This window comes from Chroicocephalus ridibundus, chromosome 2 (genome assembly GCF_963924245.1).
Source record: "Chroicocephalus ridibundus chromosome 2, bChrRid1.1, whole genome shotgun sequence".
NCBI lineage: Eukaryota > Metazoa > Chordata > Aves > Charadriiformes > Laridae > Chroicocephalus > Chroicocephalus ridibundus.
This window is the reverse complement of record NC_086285.1, coordinates 111,284,563-111,300,217: the sequence shown is the minus strand read 5'-3', so window position 1 is coordinate 111,300,217 and position 15,655 is coordinate 111,284,563. Positions and strand designations below refer to the sequence as shown.

General features: G+C 41.6%; 2 protein-coding genes across 6 annotated transcripts in view; one reads left to right on the top strand and one right to left on the bottom strand.

Moving 5' to 3' along the window:
• FAM210A (family with sequence similarity 210 member A) overlaps nucleotides 1-8,788 on the bottom strand; it is a 21,207-nt gene extending 12,419 nt beyond the window's left edge. Inside the window, exon 1 of one of the 5 annotated variants that reach the window (XM_063326466.1) lies at nucleotides 8,650-8,788. The gene's annotated coding sequence lies outside the window, so the exon portion shown is untranslated. Of the gene's footprint in view, nucleotides 1-8,463; nucleotides 8,621-8,649 lie in introns of those variants that run through there. The other 4 variants (XM_063326468.1, XM_063326465.1, XM_063326467.1 and 1 more) reach the window with 4 other exon arrangements.
• The window catches only part of RNMT (RNA guanine-7 methyltransferase), a 19,542-nt gene continuing 12,658 nt past the window's right edge, over nucleotides 8,772-15,655 (top strand). The window contains exons 1-4 of the mRNA XM_063326464.1: nucleotides 8,772-8,884; nucleotides 10,512-10,788; nucleotides 13,036-13,168; nucleotides 14,627-14,749. Coding sequence (XP_063182534.1) covers nucleotides 10,555-10,788; nucleotides 13,036-13,168; nucleotides 14,627-14,749 — 490 coding nt within the window. The 5' untranslated portion in view covers nucleotides 8,772-8,884; nucleotides 10,512-10,554. The remainder of the gene's footprint in view (nucleotides 8,885-10,511; nucleotides 10,789-13,035; nucleotides 13,169-14,626; nucleotides 14,750-15,655) is intronic.

The following is a 15,655-nucleotide window of genomic DNA, read 5'->3' as shown; positions in this document are numbered from 1 at the left end:
CCATACTACTTACACTTTTACTGAATATAATTTAAAAAAAATTAATCAAAACTTGTATTCAGATTTTATTGATGGTATTTTTTTTTTTGAAAGAGCATCTATCCAAGCTAATAAACCAAAATAAGAAAAGCACAACTGAACAGATAACATATATGGGTTGCCTAAAAAGCTGGGAACATATTTAAAATCAATGTAATAACAGTGCAATACATGTTTTTCCTAAACTTAATGTGAAAATATAACTATAAACTTCTTAGCAACTGCAATGGTTCAGTATAGCATGCAGTCACAATCCATAAGCAGGAAAATGACAGTGTATAGGGACTTTTTATTCTTTGTATTAGTACTTTTGGAGTGTACGACTGAGCATTTAGAATTTATTTTTTTGACCTTTACTGCTTTTGCAGTGCCCTGATACAATCTGTTATTTATTCTAAACTAAGAAACTTGGTTATAATTTGAAGTTTGGGCATCGCTAGCTGTGTAATCTTCTTTACCATTTAGGGCTGTCTAGAAAATATAACACCACAATTTAGGTCAAAGGGAGTAATGCAAAATAAGTAATGGCGAAATTTATTAAGATCTTGGTAAAAAATCATCATGTTGAAACAAATGAAAGAGTAAACTCTTGTAGACAAATTACCCTAAAACCTTAGCCCCCTCCAATCTCCATCATGTCTAATCTTTATAATATCTTGATTTAGTAAATGCTATGCTATAATTTTTAAATTGATCACATTACTACAGTTCAATACTGATATAAGTGGAGACAAGCCACTTTTTTACCCTTATTTTATCTGAGCTACTCTTGGTTTTGCTGAAACAAACAGTGTAAGGCAACAAAGTAGAATAAACCTTCATAGGTAGTTACACACAGAGCAATCTTCACTACTACAAATCCTCTGATACTTAAGCATTAGAAAGCACAACAAAAAGTAGCTTTAGGAAGAATAAAAGTTCTTGTACACATTTATAAAGCCTGAACATTGGATTCAGACGGTAAATAAAGCAGCAGAACCTAATGCAAGGACTATGTGTCGAGTTATAGATTGGAATGCTAAACAGGAGGCTTAACAGCTGATCTGGATCCAGTCAATATGACAGCGGTATCCCCATTTTCCTCTGTGTTGTAAGGCATTAGATCTTAAGCTTGCACACAGCTAAGCATTACATGAAAGTGTGAATGTACTCTCTCTAATTCTTCTAAAAGAAAGTATCACAATCATTTGTAGTGCTTTCTGCTCTTCAGAACTGTGTTTTTAATAACTGGTGCTATTCCATCTTTTAACTCTGTTATCCTGTTTTGCAGTGCTGAACATCTACTCTGGGTTCCTTCATTCGTAAGTTTCATTCTGCCCTCTACTGAATTTTTACATAATTACACCTCTTATACTACTACTACTTGGTCTCAGAGCCCCCCAAAATACCAGGCACATGTCAAGGGAAGGGGAAAACCCCCTGCCTTTTAAAGTGCTCCTATCTGATTTGATTTTTTGTCCATTTGTCACTCTATAGACACATGTTTGCAATAAGCAAGTTACAGACGCTATGCTTTTAGATGTTAATTAAGCTTAAAAATAGGTATAGACATCTAAGCTAAAAAGGTTAAAAAGCCCTGTTATTTCAAGGCAGTGACTGTACTCATCTGCTTATTATTTTGCCCTTCTGCACTTTACCTTTCATTTTAAGCTAATGATCAAAATAAGATTTAATTCTCTCTCCTTTCCATTCCACTCTTACACAGTAACTTTCCCAAGCAACCCCTAATAGCCTCTTTTGTCTTGGTATCTCCCAATGTATCATTAGTTCATTGCCCTCAAAACACTTGTGTTTTTCTGTCAGAGGGTTTTCAACCAGAGGGCCATTAACGTGGAGGGGTGTGCGTGTCTATGTGCAGTTTATAAAGCAGTGCAAAGCTTCTACTAAATAACTACAAGGGGCTGCCCAAAGTAATTCACAGAAGCAAGCCTTACGTCAGCAGTTTCCTGCATATGGTTTTGAACTCCCACAGAAGAAAGCCGACACATGAACTAGTGAGGGGTTAGATGCTAAGACACAACCAAATAAATAAATACACAGATCAGTTTTCTACATTTCACTGAAACATTGTTTGAGAACCTTTCAGGATCTCTCCTCTTGATAGTTCACTGAACTTTTAATTGGCAGATTCCTTGCCTCTTTCAACTTTCACTGAGCATCTTGAGAGTTCTACTCTACATTTTAACAAACACTGGAAGGCATTAGAAACATGACTGTTAGTTCTGTGTTCAGGGTTCGTGAATATCTGCTCTCTCTCTTTAGAGTCCAGAGCTGCTGTGCACATCTCTCTTCACTAAGAGACAAAAGATTGCAGACTGAACTCCAGCTTGCTCAACCTTCCTGCTATTGGCTAGTAGCCAAGCTCATTTTTTAATTCATAATCTTTCTGGTCACTCAGGACTTTGCTGACATATAAAATTTAGATTATAATGTTTAATCTAAACCACTCTTGGAGTTATAATCAAATACTTATTTGGGAAAGGTCTAATGGAACAACTGGAGACATGCTGCAGATACTGTGACTTTCACCAAAACAAATGGTGCCAATTCAAATAAAGTTCAGCCTTTTTGACCACACCACCGAATAAGAGCTTAGCTATTCAAATTCTTTCTCCTGGATAACTGTAAGAGGCATTTATTAGAAATATGCTTAAATTTAGGTCTTAGCATCAACTTCATACAGCCTTCTGCCTCATCTTACAGTGTGACTACCAAAACTGTCTCTTTCCTAGCCTTGATAAAGGCCAATTTGCCACCTTGGATCTTCGCAGGTCTTGTCTCATTGTTTCATGTCTCCTCCCTCCATAACCCAACCATCAACAACATTGGCTCTAATAAAACTTTAAATGCAAATCACCTTATGTAACAATTTTACAAAACACTTAGAACAACAACCAAATAACAAGTCTTTCGCCTATCGAATTCTCCCTAAAGTGCATCTATGACTTCCAAAAAACATGCTGAAGGAAAAAATCTGAAGCCTTACAATTAGAAACAAAGTAGGAATAAATGTAAACAAGCCCCAAACTGAAAAAAAAAACCCCAAACCCAAAACCCAGCTTCAATAAGAACAGAATCATAGTGGAAGCATTAAGTTCAATATTTCTTTTCTTTTATTCTCTCACCACATTTATTTCACATTTTCAAACACTGAAAAGCTGTTATTTTTCCCAGCAAAAAAATATACAACGTTCATCTTTCAGCTGCATTACTGTTGGCAGACATTCACTTCCAGTATAAATCTTTTCTAAATATTCAAAGTAAGCGTTGAATTCTCTGTTGTGAATTCAAACTTGTCCATATGGGGAAATACGTGTAGTATTATGGGGTAAAAAGGATTGGAGCTATTTAGAGGAAACACAACGTTCACGAGAATACAGAATCAGAATATCTTGAAAAATTATGTGTGAAGAGGCTGATCATAACATTTACAGAACACACACATGCTCAAAACCACACTCTTAATCTAATTTTTAGTAAATGCTATTCCCCACAGCTCTACAAATTAACGTGAACTGTTCTTATGAAAGGAGTATTATTTTTATTTAGGTCTTGATACCTTAGGGGATAAACTTTCTTGCCCACTATTCAATTTAATGCCTTGCACATTATCTTTTGCATGGAGGACATGACTAATAATGTTGCCAGCCATGCAAACAATAAATGACACTATCTACAAGTGTCAAAAGGAGCATCAGACTCACCAAGCTGCATCTTTACACCAAAAGGAACTCTGATCGGACTTCAGTAACAGGACCCAAATAATGCTCCTGCTCACAGTCTGAAGTAGCAGATTTACCACATTTATGTATTCAGATTGAGAAAGGAATTCTGTGACTGCAACACTGCAACCTTTGAAAGCACACTGCATTCTAAGAAATGTGAATGAATGCCCGCGTCAAAGAAGCCCAAGGCTTGTGTTTCAGCATAGAAACATCCCCGCCGTCAGAAAGTACTATCCTTATGGCCAGAGACAGCAGGAAGCAAAAGATGCCATCTAATTTTAACATCAGCAAAATCGGTTTTTAAATCCACAAAATATTAAGAGCAAATAGTTAACTGACTGGCAAACACTGGGGCTAGGCACTACCATTACAGTTAAAAGGTAAGAGCCCTCAAGTTCTACTCCACTCTTCCATCAGCCACTCTAGAGAACTGCTGTAAAGCCACTCATGTATTTTTATTTAGAACCAAAAAAATCCATCCATTTGAAAAAAATACTACTGTGTGTTATAATTTGTTCACGCACACCTGACTGTATTAAGCCCCATTCCCTTCCCTCATTCCACTCTGCAAGGACAGACTACACAAGTTCTAGAGAGCTGCAGAGGACCATCTGCTACAATGCTCTACAAAGCCACAATCACAGACATGCAACTTCTTGTTTTGTTTATGTAAGAACTGTTACACATGGTCAAGGTCAGTTTTTGGACACGATCAAATAGTAGATCCATGGAATTAAAATTTACAACCCAGCTAAGTGGCACTTTCATTTTCTGATGTGCACAAACAGAGTAAGACCTAGTTTTACCATTCACATGTCTTTGTTTAAAAGGAGCGGTGTCATGTCTGGAAACATAACAAGAAATTTTCATTTTTTGTTGACTCATACAATGGGTAGATAATTTGTAGGTGATGCGGGGAGAACTGAGTGATGAAAGGCACTGGGGTAAAAAGGATTGAAGCTATTTAGAGGAAACACAACGTTCACGAGAACACAGATCATTACCATTTGTGCTGCAGAAGTCTAGATACCAACCAGGGTAAAGACCTATTGTATAATCCAAGCACCTTAAAAGAGAAGTTACTTCTGTCCTTAACTACTTACTTATTAAGACGGACAGAAGGTGGGAGGACTGACACACTATACACCAACCTGGCCTACTGACACCTGGTTAAATCATGATTTTCCTGACAGCTTGAAACAATACATTCTTGACTTAAAATTAACACAGTATGTTGGATTTAACACACCTGTACTGGTACCTTCAAGACCAACAAAATTTAGGAAGGCATAATCACAAGAGATCATAAGGATTTTTTAACTGAATAATAACATTCTACTCTCACTGTAATTTTATTATAACAACAGGGACATGAAGAATAATCTGTGTTTTTTTCAGAGGTATTCAAGACTTGAAAATTAAGGAAAAGTCCTGTAACTTGAGCAGTATTCCTTTTTGTTGTTGTTGTTATTGCCATACTGCACAAGCTATTTATCTCAAGTCAAAGAATCTACTAGAGGTACTTTATAGTCACTAAAAATCCCTGACCTGAGGTTGATCCTTGATCTAAGGTGATGGAACTAGGTAGTTACCTATGAGAATATCAATGTAAAATCCTTATGATCTATTGTGATGACACCTTACTGTCCAGGAACACTTCAATCATGTTTTGGGCCAAGCCTCAGTTCTTCTAGTGGTTTTATTCCATTCTTAATGCTGAAATATTGCTGACTGATGTTGAATTTGCTTCAGCATCTAATTTTCAAAATAAGTTCAGCTTCAACTATGTGAGTTCACAGTATATAAACATCAACAAGAACTATGTTGGATCTTCTTCCCAATCATAGAATCATAGAACCACAGGGTTGGAAGGGACCTCTGGAGATCATCTAGTCCAACCCCCCTGCCAGAGCAGGGTCACCTTACAGCAGGTTGCACAGGAAGGCGTCCAGGCGGGTTTTGACTGTCTCCAGAGATGGAGACGCCACCACCTCTCTGGGCAGCCTGTTCCAGTGCTCTGCCACCCTCAAAGGAAAGAAGTTCCTCCTCATGTTTAGGTGGAACTTGCTACGCTCAAGTTTGTGCCCATTACCTCTTGTCCTGTCGCTGGGCACCACTGAAAAGAGCCTGGCCCCATCCTCCTGGCACCCACCCTTTAAGTATTTATAAGTGTTGATAAGGTCCCCCCTCAGCCGTCTTTTTTCCAGACTGAAGAGACCCAAATTCCTCAGTCTTTCTCCATAAAAGACGTGTTCCAATCCCCTGATCATCTTTGTAGCCCTTTGCTGCACCCTCTCCAGCAGTTCCCTGTCCTTCCTGAACCAGGGAGCCCAGAACTGGACACAGTACTCCAGGTGCGGCCTCACCAAGGCAGAGTAGAGGGGGAGGATGACCTCCCTCCACCTGCTGGCCACACTCTTCTTGATGCACCCCAGGATGCCATTGGCCTTCTTGGCCACGAAGGCACATTGCAGGCTCATGGTCATCCTGTTGTCCACCAGGACTCCCAGGTCTCTCTCCACCGAGCTGCTCTCCAGCAGGTCAGCCCCCAACCTGTACTGGTGCATGGGGTTATTCATCCCTAGGTGCAGCACCCTACACTTGCCCTTGTTGAATTTCATAAGGTTCCTCTCTGCCCAAATCTCCAGCCTGTCCCGGTCTCTCTGTATGGTGGCACAGCCTTCTGGTGTGTCAGCCATGCCCCCCAGCTTTGTGTCATCGGCAAACGTGCTGAGGGTGCACTCTATCCCCTCATCCAGGTCATTGATGAATATATGCAATCTGCATATATGATTGATGAACACATACAATCTGCAAAACTAACTGATGGCAAGGAATGTTATGGATTCAACTAGCAGTTTTACATTTTAAAAATCAGTGTTTTCTCTGCTTTTGTCACTGAATCTGTTGTGGCCTTATCTTCAAGACCAGTCAGAACTCCCTACAGATCCAGAAATGCAAACTGAGGGCTGTTATCTCAGATAAGGGGACATCAAGAACTCCCTGTCTTGCAAAAACAGACTATAATGCCTATAGTGATGCCTATAAGCATACACACAGAGCTAGGTCAGTTTATCTGGAGAAAAGCACCTACAGCAGGAGAATTACACAGAACCTTTTAAAAACCAAAACCAGATCAAACCTCTTCTTGTCAGCTGCTATAGTCTGTGAAGTAGATCTGTACAGAGTCATGCCAGACAAATCTTTAACTTCTTACATTCCTTACATACTCTTTAACAATCTAAATTTGCCTACTCAGTTTTTGCCACGTGCAAGCCACCTGATACCCACCAACCCAAAACATCAAATGATTTTTTTTTCCCTCCTTGATGGAAGTGCTTCTCAAGCAGCAAGTGCAATTCAATAATGCTGCCACAGAGGCCAGTCATACCCCTTTTACCTCAAACAGCACTTGAACAGAAAAGGAGATAAACACCTGCTGTCAGCCCCATAGGAGGAGATGGATGGTGGGGACACATTATCCTCTGTGCATGCATTTCCCACATAGAAGCAGCTGCAAGTCATATAAGCTAGCGGCGCAGGCAGTGAGATGCATTCCAAATGAGGAACCTGTTCCTCATCTCCCCCTAAAGCAGCAAAACTTTGGCAAATCATTTTATGTTTATACTTGCAACAGCAATAACATCCTGGGGTTTAGGTAAACTGAGGAACATTTTCAGTTTAAGAATTAGTTTTGGTAAGGAATTCTAGGATGCTTCATGTACTACCATCCAAATTAATATTTTCTCTTTTGGGTCAGCTTGTAGAAGGCATTTCAGAAATGGACATAAATGAGGCTGAACACATAGATCACAATACCTGACATATATCCACATTTGATTTAACAGCCTAAAAAATCTTATGACTTCTCAGTCTGACTCCCTGGATAACTCCCATAGTTAATTACCAGAGGCAGATTACTAATGAGAACCGTAACTCTATGCAACTTTGCCAAGAGGGTTGTGTCTTGTTCAGCCAGCCACTATCTTCTATGGATCCAGAGAGCTACAAAGCTAGTCCATACAAAGCGTAAGAGAAAAAAGTGCGGAAAGCCCAAGATGAGCAAGAAAACATAGTTTTACCAGTGACCAGGTAAGAGGAGCAAAAATCAGATCTCTCCTTCTGAGGGAAGCCAGCCCTTTGCTCCTATTTGTCACGTGCCACAAGCGAGTCACCAAAAACCGTGCAAAACATTTATCAGAGAAGAAAACATTTCTACAGCCACTTTAAGTAGGCTGAAAAGTCAACACACACGCGGAATGAGCTGCCTCGGGAGAGAAACACCCTCAGGAGCAGAACCTAACTGCGGCCCTTCAGCGGTACAACTGTCAGAGGCTCACGGCCGACATTTTTCACGCCAGGCAAAACGGCCCGGGAGTTTGCAAAAGAGAAAGCAGCCCGGAGGAAGGCACGGAGCTCCGAGCAGGCATTCCGACCCGGCGCCTCCGAGCCGACCGTCCTCCCCGGCCACCGGCGGACGCGGGTCAGTTAGCCCCATCTCCCGGGACTGCGAGAGCAAAAAAATACACCAGCCGGGGCTGGAGGCGCCCCTGCCCGCCGCTCGCCACCAGCCGCCACCGCCCCCCGAGGGACAGCGGCCCCGCTCCCCCCGCCGCGGGGGACCTCCGGGAGCCGCCGGACCCTCCTTCGCCCGCTGCCGGGCAGCGGCCCCTCCCTCCCGACCCCACCGAGCGGGTACCTTGTGGCCGAGCCTCCGCTCCTCCTCACGGGCCCCGAGCCATGGAGGCGCACCGGGCGGCGGTTGACCAACGGCCGCTGCCGCGCGCGCGGCCACCGCCCCCCTCCTCCTCCTCCCTCACCTCCCCCTCTCCCGCCCCGCGCGCGCGGCAGGACAACGTGCAGCAACGCCCGTCCCCACCATCACCTTGAGGCCCGAGCGGGGCCCACCGCGCAGGCGTGCGCCCCGCCCCCTCGCGCGGCCCTTCTGGGGTGCGTAGTCCTTTCCCTTCAGCCGGCCGGGACCGGAGCCACAGCGACTTTTACGCGTGCGCAGCGCCGCCGCGTTTCTCCCCCTCCACCCGGAGGTGACGCCACCGTTCCTGCCGCCGCGCTTGCGGGGGCGTCACTTCCGCAAACAGGATGGCGGAGGGCTGGGCCGGGTGAGTGCCGCGCGCCATCCCAGGCGGCTCGGCGGCGGCGGGGCGCGCGAGCGGGGTGCGCGAGGCGGCGGTGAGGCGCGGCGGGGCGGGGGAGCGCGCGCGCCCCGGCGCCCCGGCCTGGCGGGCGGGGTGGGAGGGGCCGAGGGGAGCCATGGGGAGCCATTGCCGCGCCACCGGCCGTCGCCAATGGGCTACGGGCCGCGGCGGGATTCTCGGGGTGGCGGCGCGGCGGCGCGCGCTTCGTCCGTTGCCGCGGTGGGCCGGGCCCGGGCCGGCTCTGGGGGCCCTGGGAAGCCGGTCTGGCCCGCGGCCTGCCCTGCTAGGGGAGGATGGGGGAGCTCCGTGTCCGCCGGCGTCGGGACGGGCGCCCGCCCTCTGCGCAGCCCCCCGTGACGCAGCTAAAAAGTTTTCAGGGCCCAGGCCGGTAACGGGGTGGGGGGGAACTGGTGCGTGGCGCGACGGCCCCCGTCGTTGCTTTTCCCTTTGTGGGCCGTGAGAGCAGTCCCGACCCCCGTTCCCCCGGCGTTTCGAGCTCCGCAGGTTTTTCTTCCTCAAGGAGCTGCCCCCTGGGTTGCCCTCGCTGGTTCCGAAGTTCCGATCGTTTCTAAATTCCGGCCTTAAAAGCGGCTGGTAAGCGGCTTGGGACCAGCGGGTGAAGATATGAAAGGGCGCCCTTCTTTAGAAACGTGAGTTGGATGCTGTACCGGCGTGGAAAAATGATTGCCATAAGTCATATTTGGAGGCGACCCGTTGAGGAGAGCTGCTCTGGGGTCTCTGTACAGTGGTGCGCTTAATGATTGTGTTTTGGCCCTCGTTAGGACACTTAAGCCTGGGTACAGTAGAGCACGCGTGGTTTTTTTGTTACACTGAAATAATAGGCCACTGCTGTAGGAAAGGAGTTGCCAAATTATCCTTTCTTTTACTTACTGAAAAGCAGGTTGCCCTGCTTCCTGGTGGTGGTGGTGTAAAGAAGGCTGCGATGTGCTGGAGACTACATGAGCTTTGTAGCAGTGATTTGCAGTCCTACACGCCGCGTACTATTTGTGGAGATACAGAAACGCAGTTACAGCTGAAGATTCTTAGTATTCGTGACGCTTGAGGCGTAGTGGATATTCTTTGCAAACTCCAAAATCCACAGCTGATAGGAAATTTGCTTTTAAAAAACACCGTGTTTTTTGTTTGAGGACATCCATTTGAAAACATACCAGATTAAGTAATAAATTCCTTAATTTGAAGGACTCTGTCAGCTTGTGTTTCTAAATATAAAGTGATTTGTAGGTTACTTATTATGGGGAGGGGAAAAGGGAGACTGCAGGCCAAAAAGCAGTAACGCATTACAGTTGAATTAATAAAGATAGCCAAGGAAGACTCAAACATGAAGAGTAAAGAGTTATCTTAATTTGGTCTTACTATAATGAGAGTACTTTGAAATTCCACGTATTTTATTGTGTTGTCTTTATTAAATAACTAGTCATATTTGAAGTCTATATGTTGCCTAGAGCAAAGGCATGTTATTTTTTTGTAATGCCAATATTATGATTGAAAGTCATGACCATAACCACGAGTAAGTGAAATTAGACAGTAAATAGTTTGTGTGTGGGTGGTTTTTTTTCCCCTCCCTCTGTAGGTTTCCATTCTGATCGAAGGACAAGGAGACTAACCTGTTAAAAATGGCTGATTTAACCAAGACAGAAGAAGAGGAAGTAGAGAAGAGTTTGGATGAAGAAGTGGAGGAAACACCTCGTACTTTAGAGGCAGATTCAGGTATAGGTTGCGAAGGCAATAGCTCAGCTTCAGGTACAGTGCACTCCACTGAAAATGAAAAAGAAGTTGACACTGGTAATCAGGATGGCAGACCAAAAAGGAAGAATTTAGATCCTGAAGATGAACCTCCTAAGAAAGTGGTGAGTATCGTTTATTTTGAGCTGTGTTGAAATCCTTGTTTCAAAGCCTTATAGCTCAAGAAAAGATTGAAAATATTTATGCTAAACATACGTGAGCCGTCATGAACTGCCAAATGTCAAAGTTTGAGGGTAGCTTCCTACCAAAATAACAGGTGCAGAAGTTATGTTAGGCTTAACGGAAGAGAAGGGGGGCTAGTAATGAGAACGTTAAGAAAACTGATCACAGCATGTGGCTTAGTCTAATTCTAAGATTATCTTTCCATTGTCTGTGGTAGCAGTCTGGTAGTGTAGTGCAGGGTTTACTGGCATTGGTCCAAGTCATGTGTCTTGAATTGATATATTTTGTATGTTGATATCCCGTGTGTTAGTACAGTTGTCTGTGCGTGGGAGTTTCTTCTTTAAGATAATGTTGTCCTTTAATTTCCTCAGTAAGTTATTGTATAACTGAGAAAGTTCTACGAACTGCATCCTCTGTGATATAATTTCAGTATAATCTGTTAGCAAAGTGAAGTACTGAAAGGTTTACAGATGTGTGTTTTGTTGTTGTTTTTTTTTTTTTTAAGACCCCAAGAGTAGCAGAAAATATTTGTCCTTTTAACTAGGAGGGTGAAATGGGTAATGTTTTGTATGATGCTGTCCTTTATTATGTATGTGCTTGTAGAAACTGATGCTATAATATCCAGTCTAATTTTGACCTTTTGGGATATTTAAGTGTAATTTGAAAATGTCTTTGACCTAATGTTTTGTTTCTCTGTTCAGAATTTTTCCAGGATGTTAATTTATGGCTAAGCAATCCCGTAAAATATAAGGTGCCCTTTGTTGTGGTAGAAACATCGTTAACCCTTTCGTCTTTTTAATAAGGTGGTTCTGGGATAAGGTTTAGATGGACAAGAAATATGTTGGTTTGGCGTAGCTTAAGGGTGATTGCGTTGAATGCAGCTGCCAGCATCTAGATGTTATTGCTGATGGCTCTTTGCAACTGTGCTTGCAGCAGCTGAGATGCGTTAATGGATTGTATGAATATGTCCCCCATGCTTGTCAGAGTCAGTTATTCTAGCTTACGTCACCTTCAGCGGCCATTCAGGGGGCCATCTGTGCTTACCCTAAAAAAGACCAGAAATGGTCAAAATATTTGTTAGTATCAATCAGTCTAGTGTGGTAATAAACAGATTATGGGGTCATAGAGATTCCAGACAAGTATGCCTCTGTTCATTCTGAAGTTTACCAAAATTATATGAAATGCTGAAGAATTAATGTAGTATATTGAAGTCAGTCAAGCCCTCTTTTCCCTTGAGGAAGTGCTGTTTGAATAATAAGATATTGGGATGTTGGGAATGCTTTTAATTGCTGTGTGAATTCATACTGACTGGGGCTTTGTAGTGTGTTTGTGGATTTTAATTGAGAATCCTTCGTTCTAGTTTATGCTGTTATTTCAAACACTTTTGTACTTCACAGAATTTCTGTTGCTACTCCCATGTTCTGTTACTTTGTATTTTATTTATAATTTATTTTAATTTCATGTTTATAATTGGAGATTATTTTCAAGGTGAAGAAATGTTAGGAGCATAATATCTGGATGTAGCCTGCTTCTCTGTGTCACATGGGACAGAAACCTCTTGGAGTATTTAACAGTTTAGGTTAAAACCGAGCCATTTCTACAGCTAACTGTTAAGCATTAAATGGGATGCATCATCAAGTCATTAGGCTTGTTCCCTTACTATGGTCTGTTTAAAGCTCTGCCAGTGGAATCATCCTCTTAGGGCTTTATGCAACATCAACTAGTTGTCATTTTCATTAAATTGTCAGTTTATACACTTCTGTTAGATGTAAACACTGAATTTCTGAAACAGGATTTTTGAAGAAGCTTAAAGTTCCTCAAGAAGGAACATCCTCTTCTTCAATCACAGGTTTAAGGGGAATGAAACTGATTCTTTGAGAGTGGTGAGAGTATTAGAGAACTGAAAGGTAAGTATTTCTGTGAAGGAATGATGCTGGGCATCATCCATCAGAAATTACCTGGACCCACTGAGAAGGGGATTACATTTTTAAGAGTTGTCTCTGTGATAATTGAAGTACTGACATCAGTACAAGGATGAATATGGGAAATGTTTTTATATATATATAGTGATGGTGCTCTTCGTGGTATTACTTGTTTACTTTCTTAAATGCTCAAAGTCATGTCTTTTGATTAAATAAAAAAGTAATAAAAAGAATTCACTGCTTGAGTCCCTTCCTTTATTTCTACAGCGTGAGGTAGGCCATGGGCAAACTGTAGCTGCACATTATAATGAACTTCAAGAAGTTGGATTGGAAAAACGTAGCCAGTCTCGCATATTCTACCTCCGAAACTTTAATAATTGGACAAAGAGTGTCCTCATTGGTAAGGTTACTTAATTGATTACTTAGACTTTAATAAAACGTAACTAATTTTTGTATCAAAAGCTAGCATTTTTTCTGCTTTCTAATGTTGGTTATGGCACTTTGTGTCTTAATACATGGTAAGATTTTTCAAGTGCAATAAAACATCTATGTTTGTTTTTATTTTGAATCTTTATGATAGTGTTTTATGTTGTTGGAGTGCCAAATATATGCTAAAGTTTTAAAGATAACTGACCTAAAACCAGAAAAAGTTCATACTGGAAGCTGTTCTTCATGACATTTTTAAAGAGAAAGGTACAGCTTTAAATCATAAAGAATCTGTTCCTGTTAGATTGAGCTGTTCTTGTTATTTAAATATATCTGAAATATTTTCATAGCCATTTTCCCAAAGCAGTTGGTCCCTAAGGTCTAGATTAAGCAATTCTGTAGGAAACTTGAACATGTAAATATTTTCTGTATTACCCGTAGTCAATGATTTAAAAAGATGAAAAACTGGAGGATGTAGCTCTTTAAGGGTCAGCATCTTTTTATAAAAGGCCAAGACTGCTATCCCACAACTTAATTCTGAAGTGAGGAAACAAAACCATTAGATATCTCCAAAGATTTGCCTACAGATTCAAGAGGGATCCATGCCAGGAGGTGTTGGCACCATTTATCTTAGCATGCTGGTTTTTGTTGTGTTGTATCAGAGCAGTTAGAAGCAAGTATTTCGGTTTTTATAAAGCTGTTCCTGGAGCCTGTGTTGAAGCCTTTCAGTCGTGATGAATTTCAGTAGTGTGGTGTTAAAGCAGTTGTATCCAAACATATTTTGTGTTTCTTACTGTGAAGGAAAGTTGCTAGCGTGCTGATACGTTTTGCGTAATATGCCAGCATCAGTCAGAGCAGAGATAATCTAGACAGAGTGGATGTAGATGAGAAAATTAAATTGGTGTATGTAGGGTAAAAAGACAGCAAGCAAGTAGCTGATGTTATTGCAAGTCCTAGGAGAGTGATTGGAGAACATTATGCATTTTTGTAATGTGACCGCAATGAAAAGTTGTGGCTGATGCTTTTAATTGGCTTTTACTGTTTTGCAAAAGGTTTTCCCATACTTTCAAGTAACATCTGTCTTCATTGTAATGGTAATGAAAGGGAATCCTGTTTCCCCACTCACGCATGGAGTGGTTTAGCGATGTGCAGTTTTACCTTCGTCTGCCAGGAAACAGTTTGGAGCTCCAGTCATTAAGCACCGAAAATATTCATTATCTGCTTCATAATGTTAGAAGTTTGTGGTTGCTTTCATCATTAGCGCTTTCTGGAAAAAGAGATTGAAGTCTGTAATGTTAAGAAGACTTATAGGCAAAGTAAGTTCTGAGATATTTTAAAATTCTCAAACCCTTTTTGGTCTTTTAGGGACCTCTGTGGAATACAAGTGAATTGGGGAGACCTGTATATGCATTCTGTCTTTTTATTTTCCTAGGTGAATTTATAGACCGGCTACGACGGAAAAAGAGTGATATAACTGTATTGGACCTAGGATGTGGCAAAGGTGGAGACTTACTGAAGTGGAAAAAAGGCAGAATTAAAAAACTTGTCTGTACTGGTAAGAAGACACAATAATTTTCCAGGGAAAGTACACCAGTGTTTTATGGGAAAAACAAGCACATCTCCAGTCTTTTATTATTTCCTTTTTCAGTCAGCCCAAAAATGCAATGATATACCTCCCGTCAAAAGGTCGTCTTTTGTCTTTTAACCTGAAGACATCAACTTGATTGCCAGCATAAATACAAGAACCATTAGTTTTCTGTGTAACGAGCTTTCAGTTCAACTCATAAATAAAAACTGTTATCAATAAAGAAATGCACAATTGTCACAGATTGTCTTAGGCAAAGTGTGACACTGGGGAACAGACCAACATTTCGTGTTTTATGTATTTTCTCCTGCATCTAATTGCTTGTAGCGTTTTTAACTGTTATGAAAATACACACCTGAGAGTTACATTTAAAAAAAAAAAAATCAAACACCACAGTGGTTTTACAAAAAATGGACTGATTAAATTTTCATTTAAATAGTTTGCTTCTGTTCTACCAAAAAGCAAGCCAAGGATAATCAGAGGAAGCATTACTTAACTTCAGATTTAACAGATACTAAAATTTCATAAAATCCCTTTGGTGGGAATTACTCTGGGTATTCTTTTTAGAGTTCTTTCTTGCCTTTCTTTTTCAGTTGTCAGTCTTCAAATACAGTAGATAAATTTGCTTACAAAGTTCTTATGTAGATTTATTGCATATTGTTACTTTTAATATTATTCAGTGAAATTATGTCTGAGAGAGGAACAGTCTTAAAAAAATTCCCATAATGCAATATATCAGCCTATATCACATAATTGCGTTTCAACATCTTGTATATTTGTGAGAAGATTAAGACTTTCAGTACTATTGGAGAAGCTCTGGCAGATTAACTGTTTTAGCTAATGCATACTAGACTCTTAATCCTAACAGCACTTAGT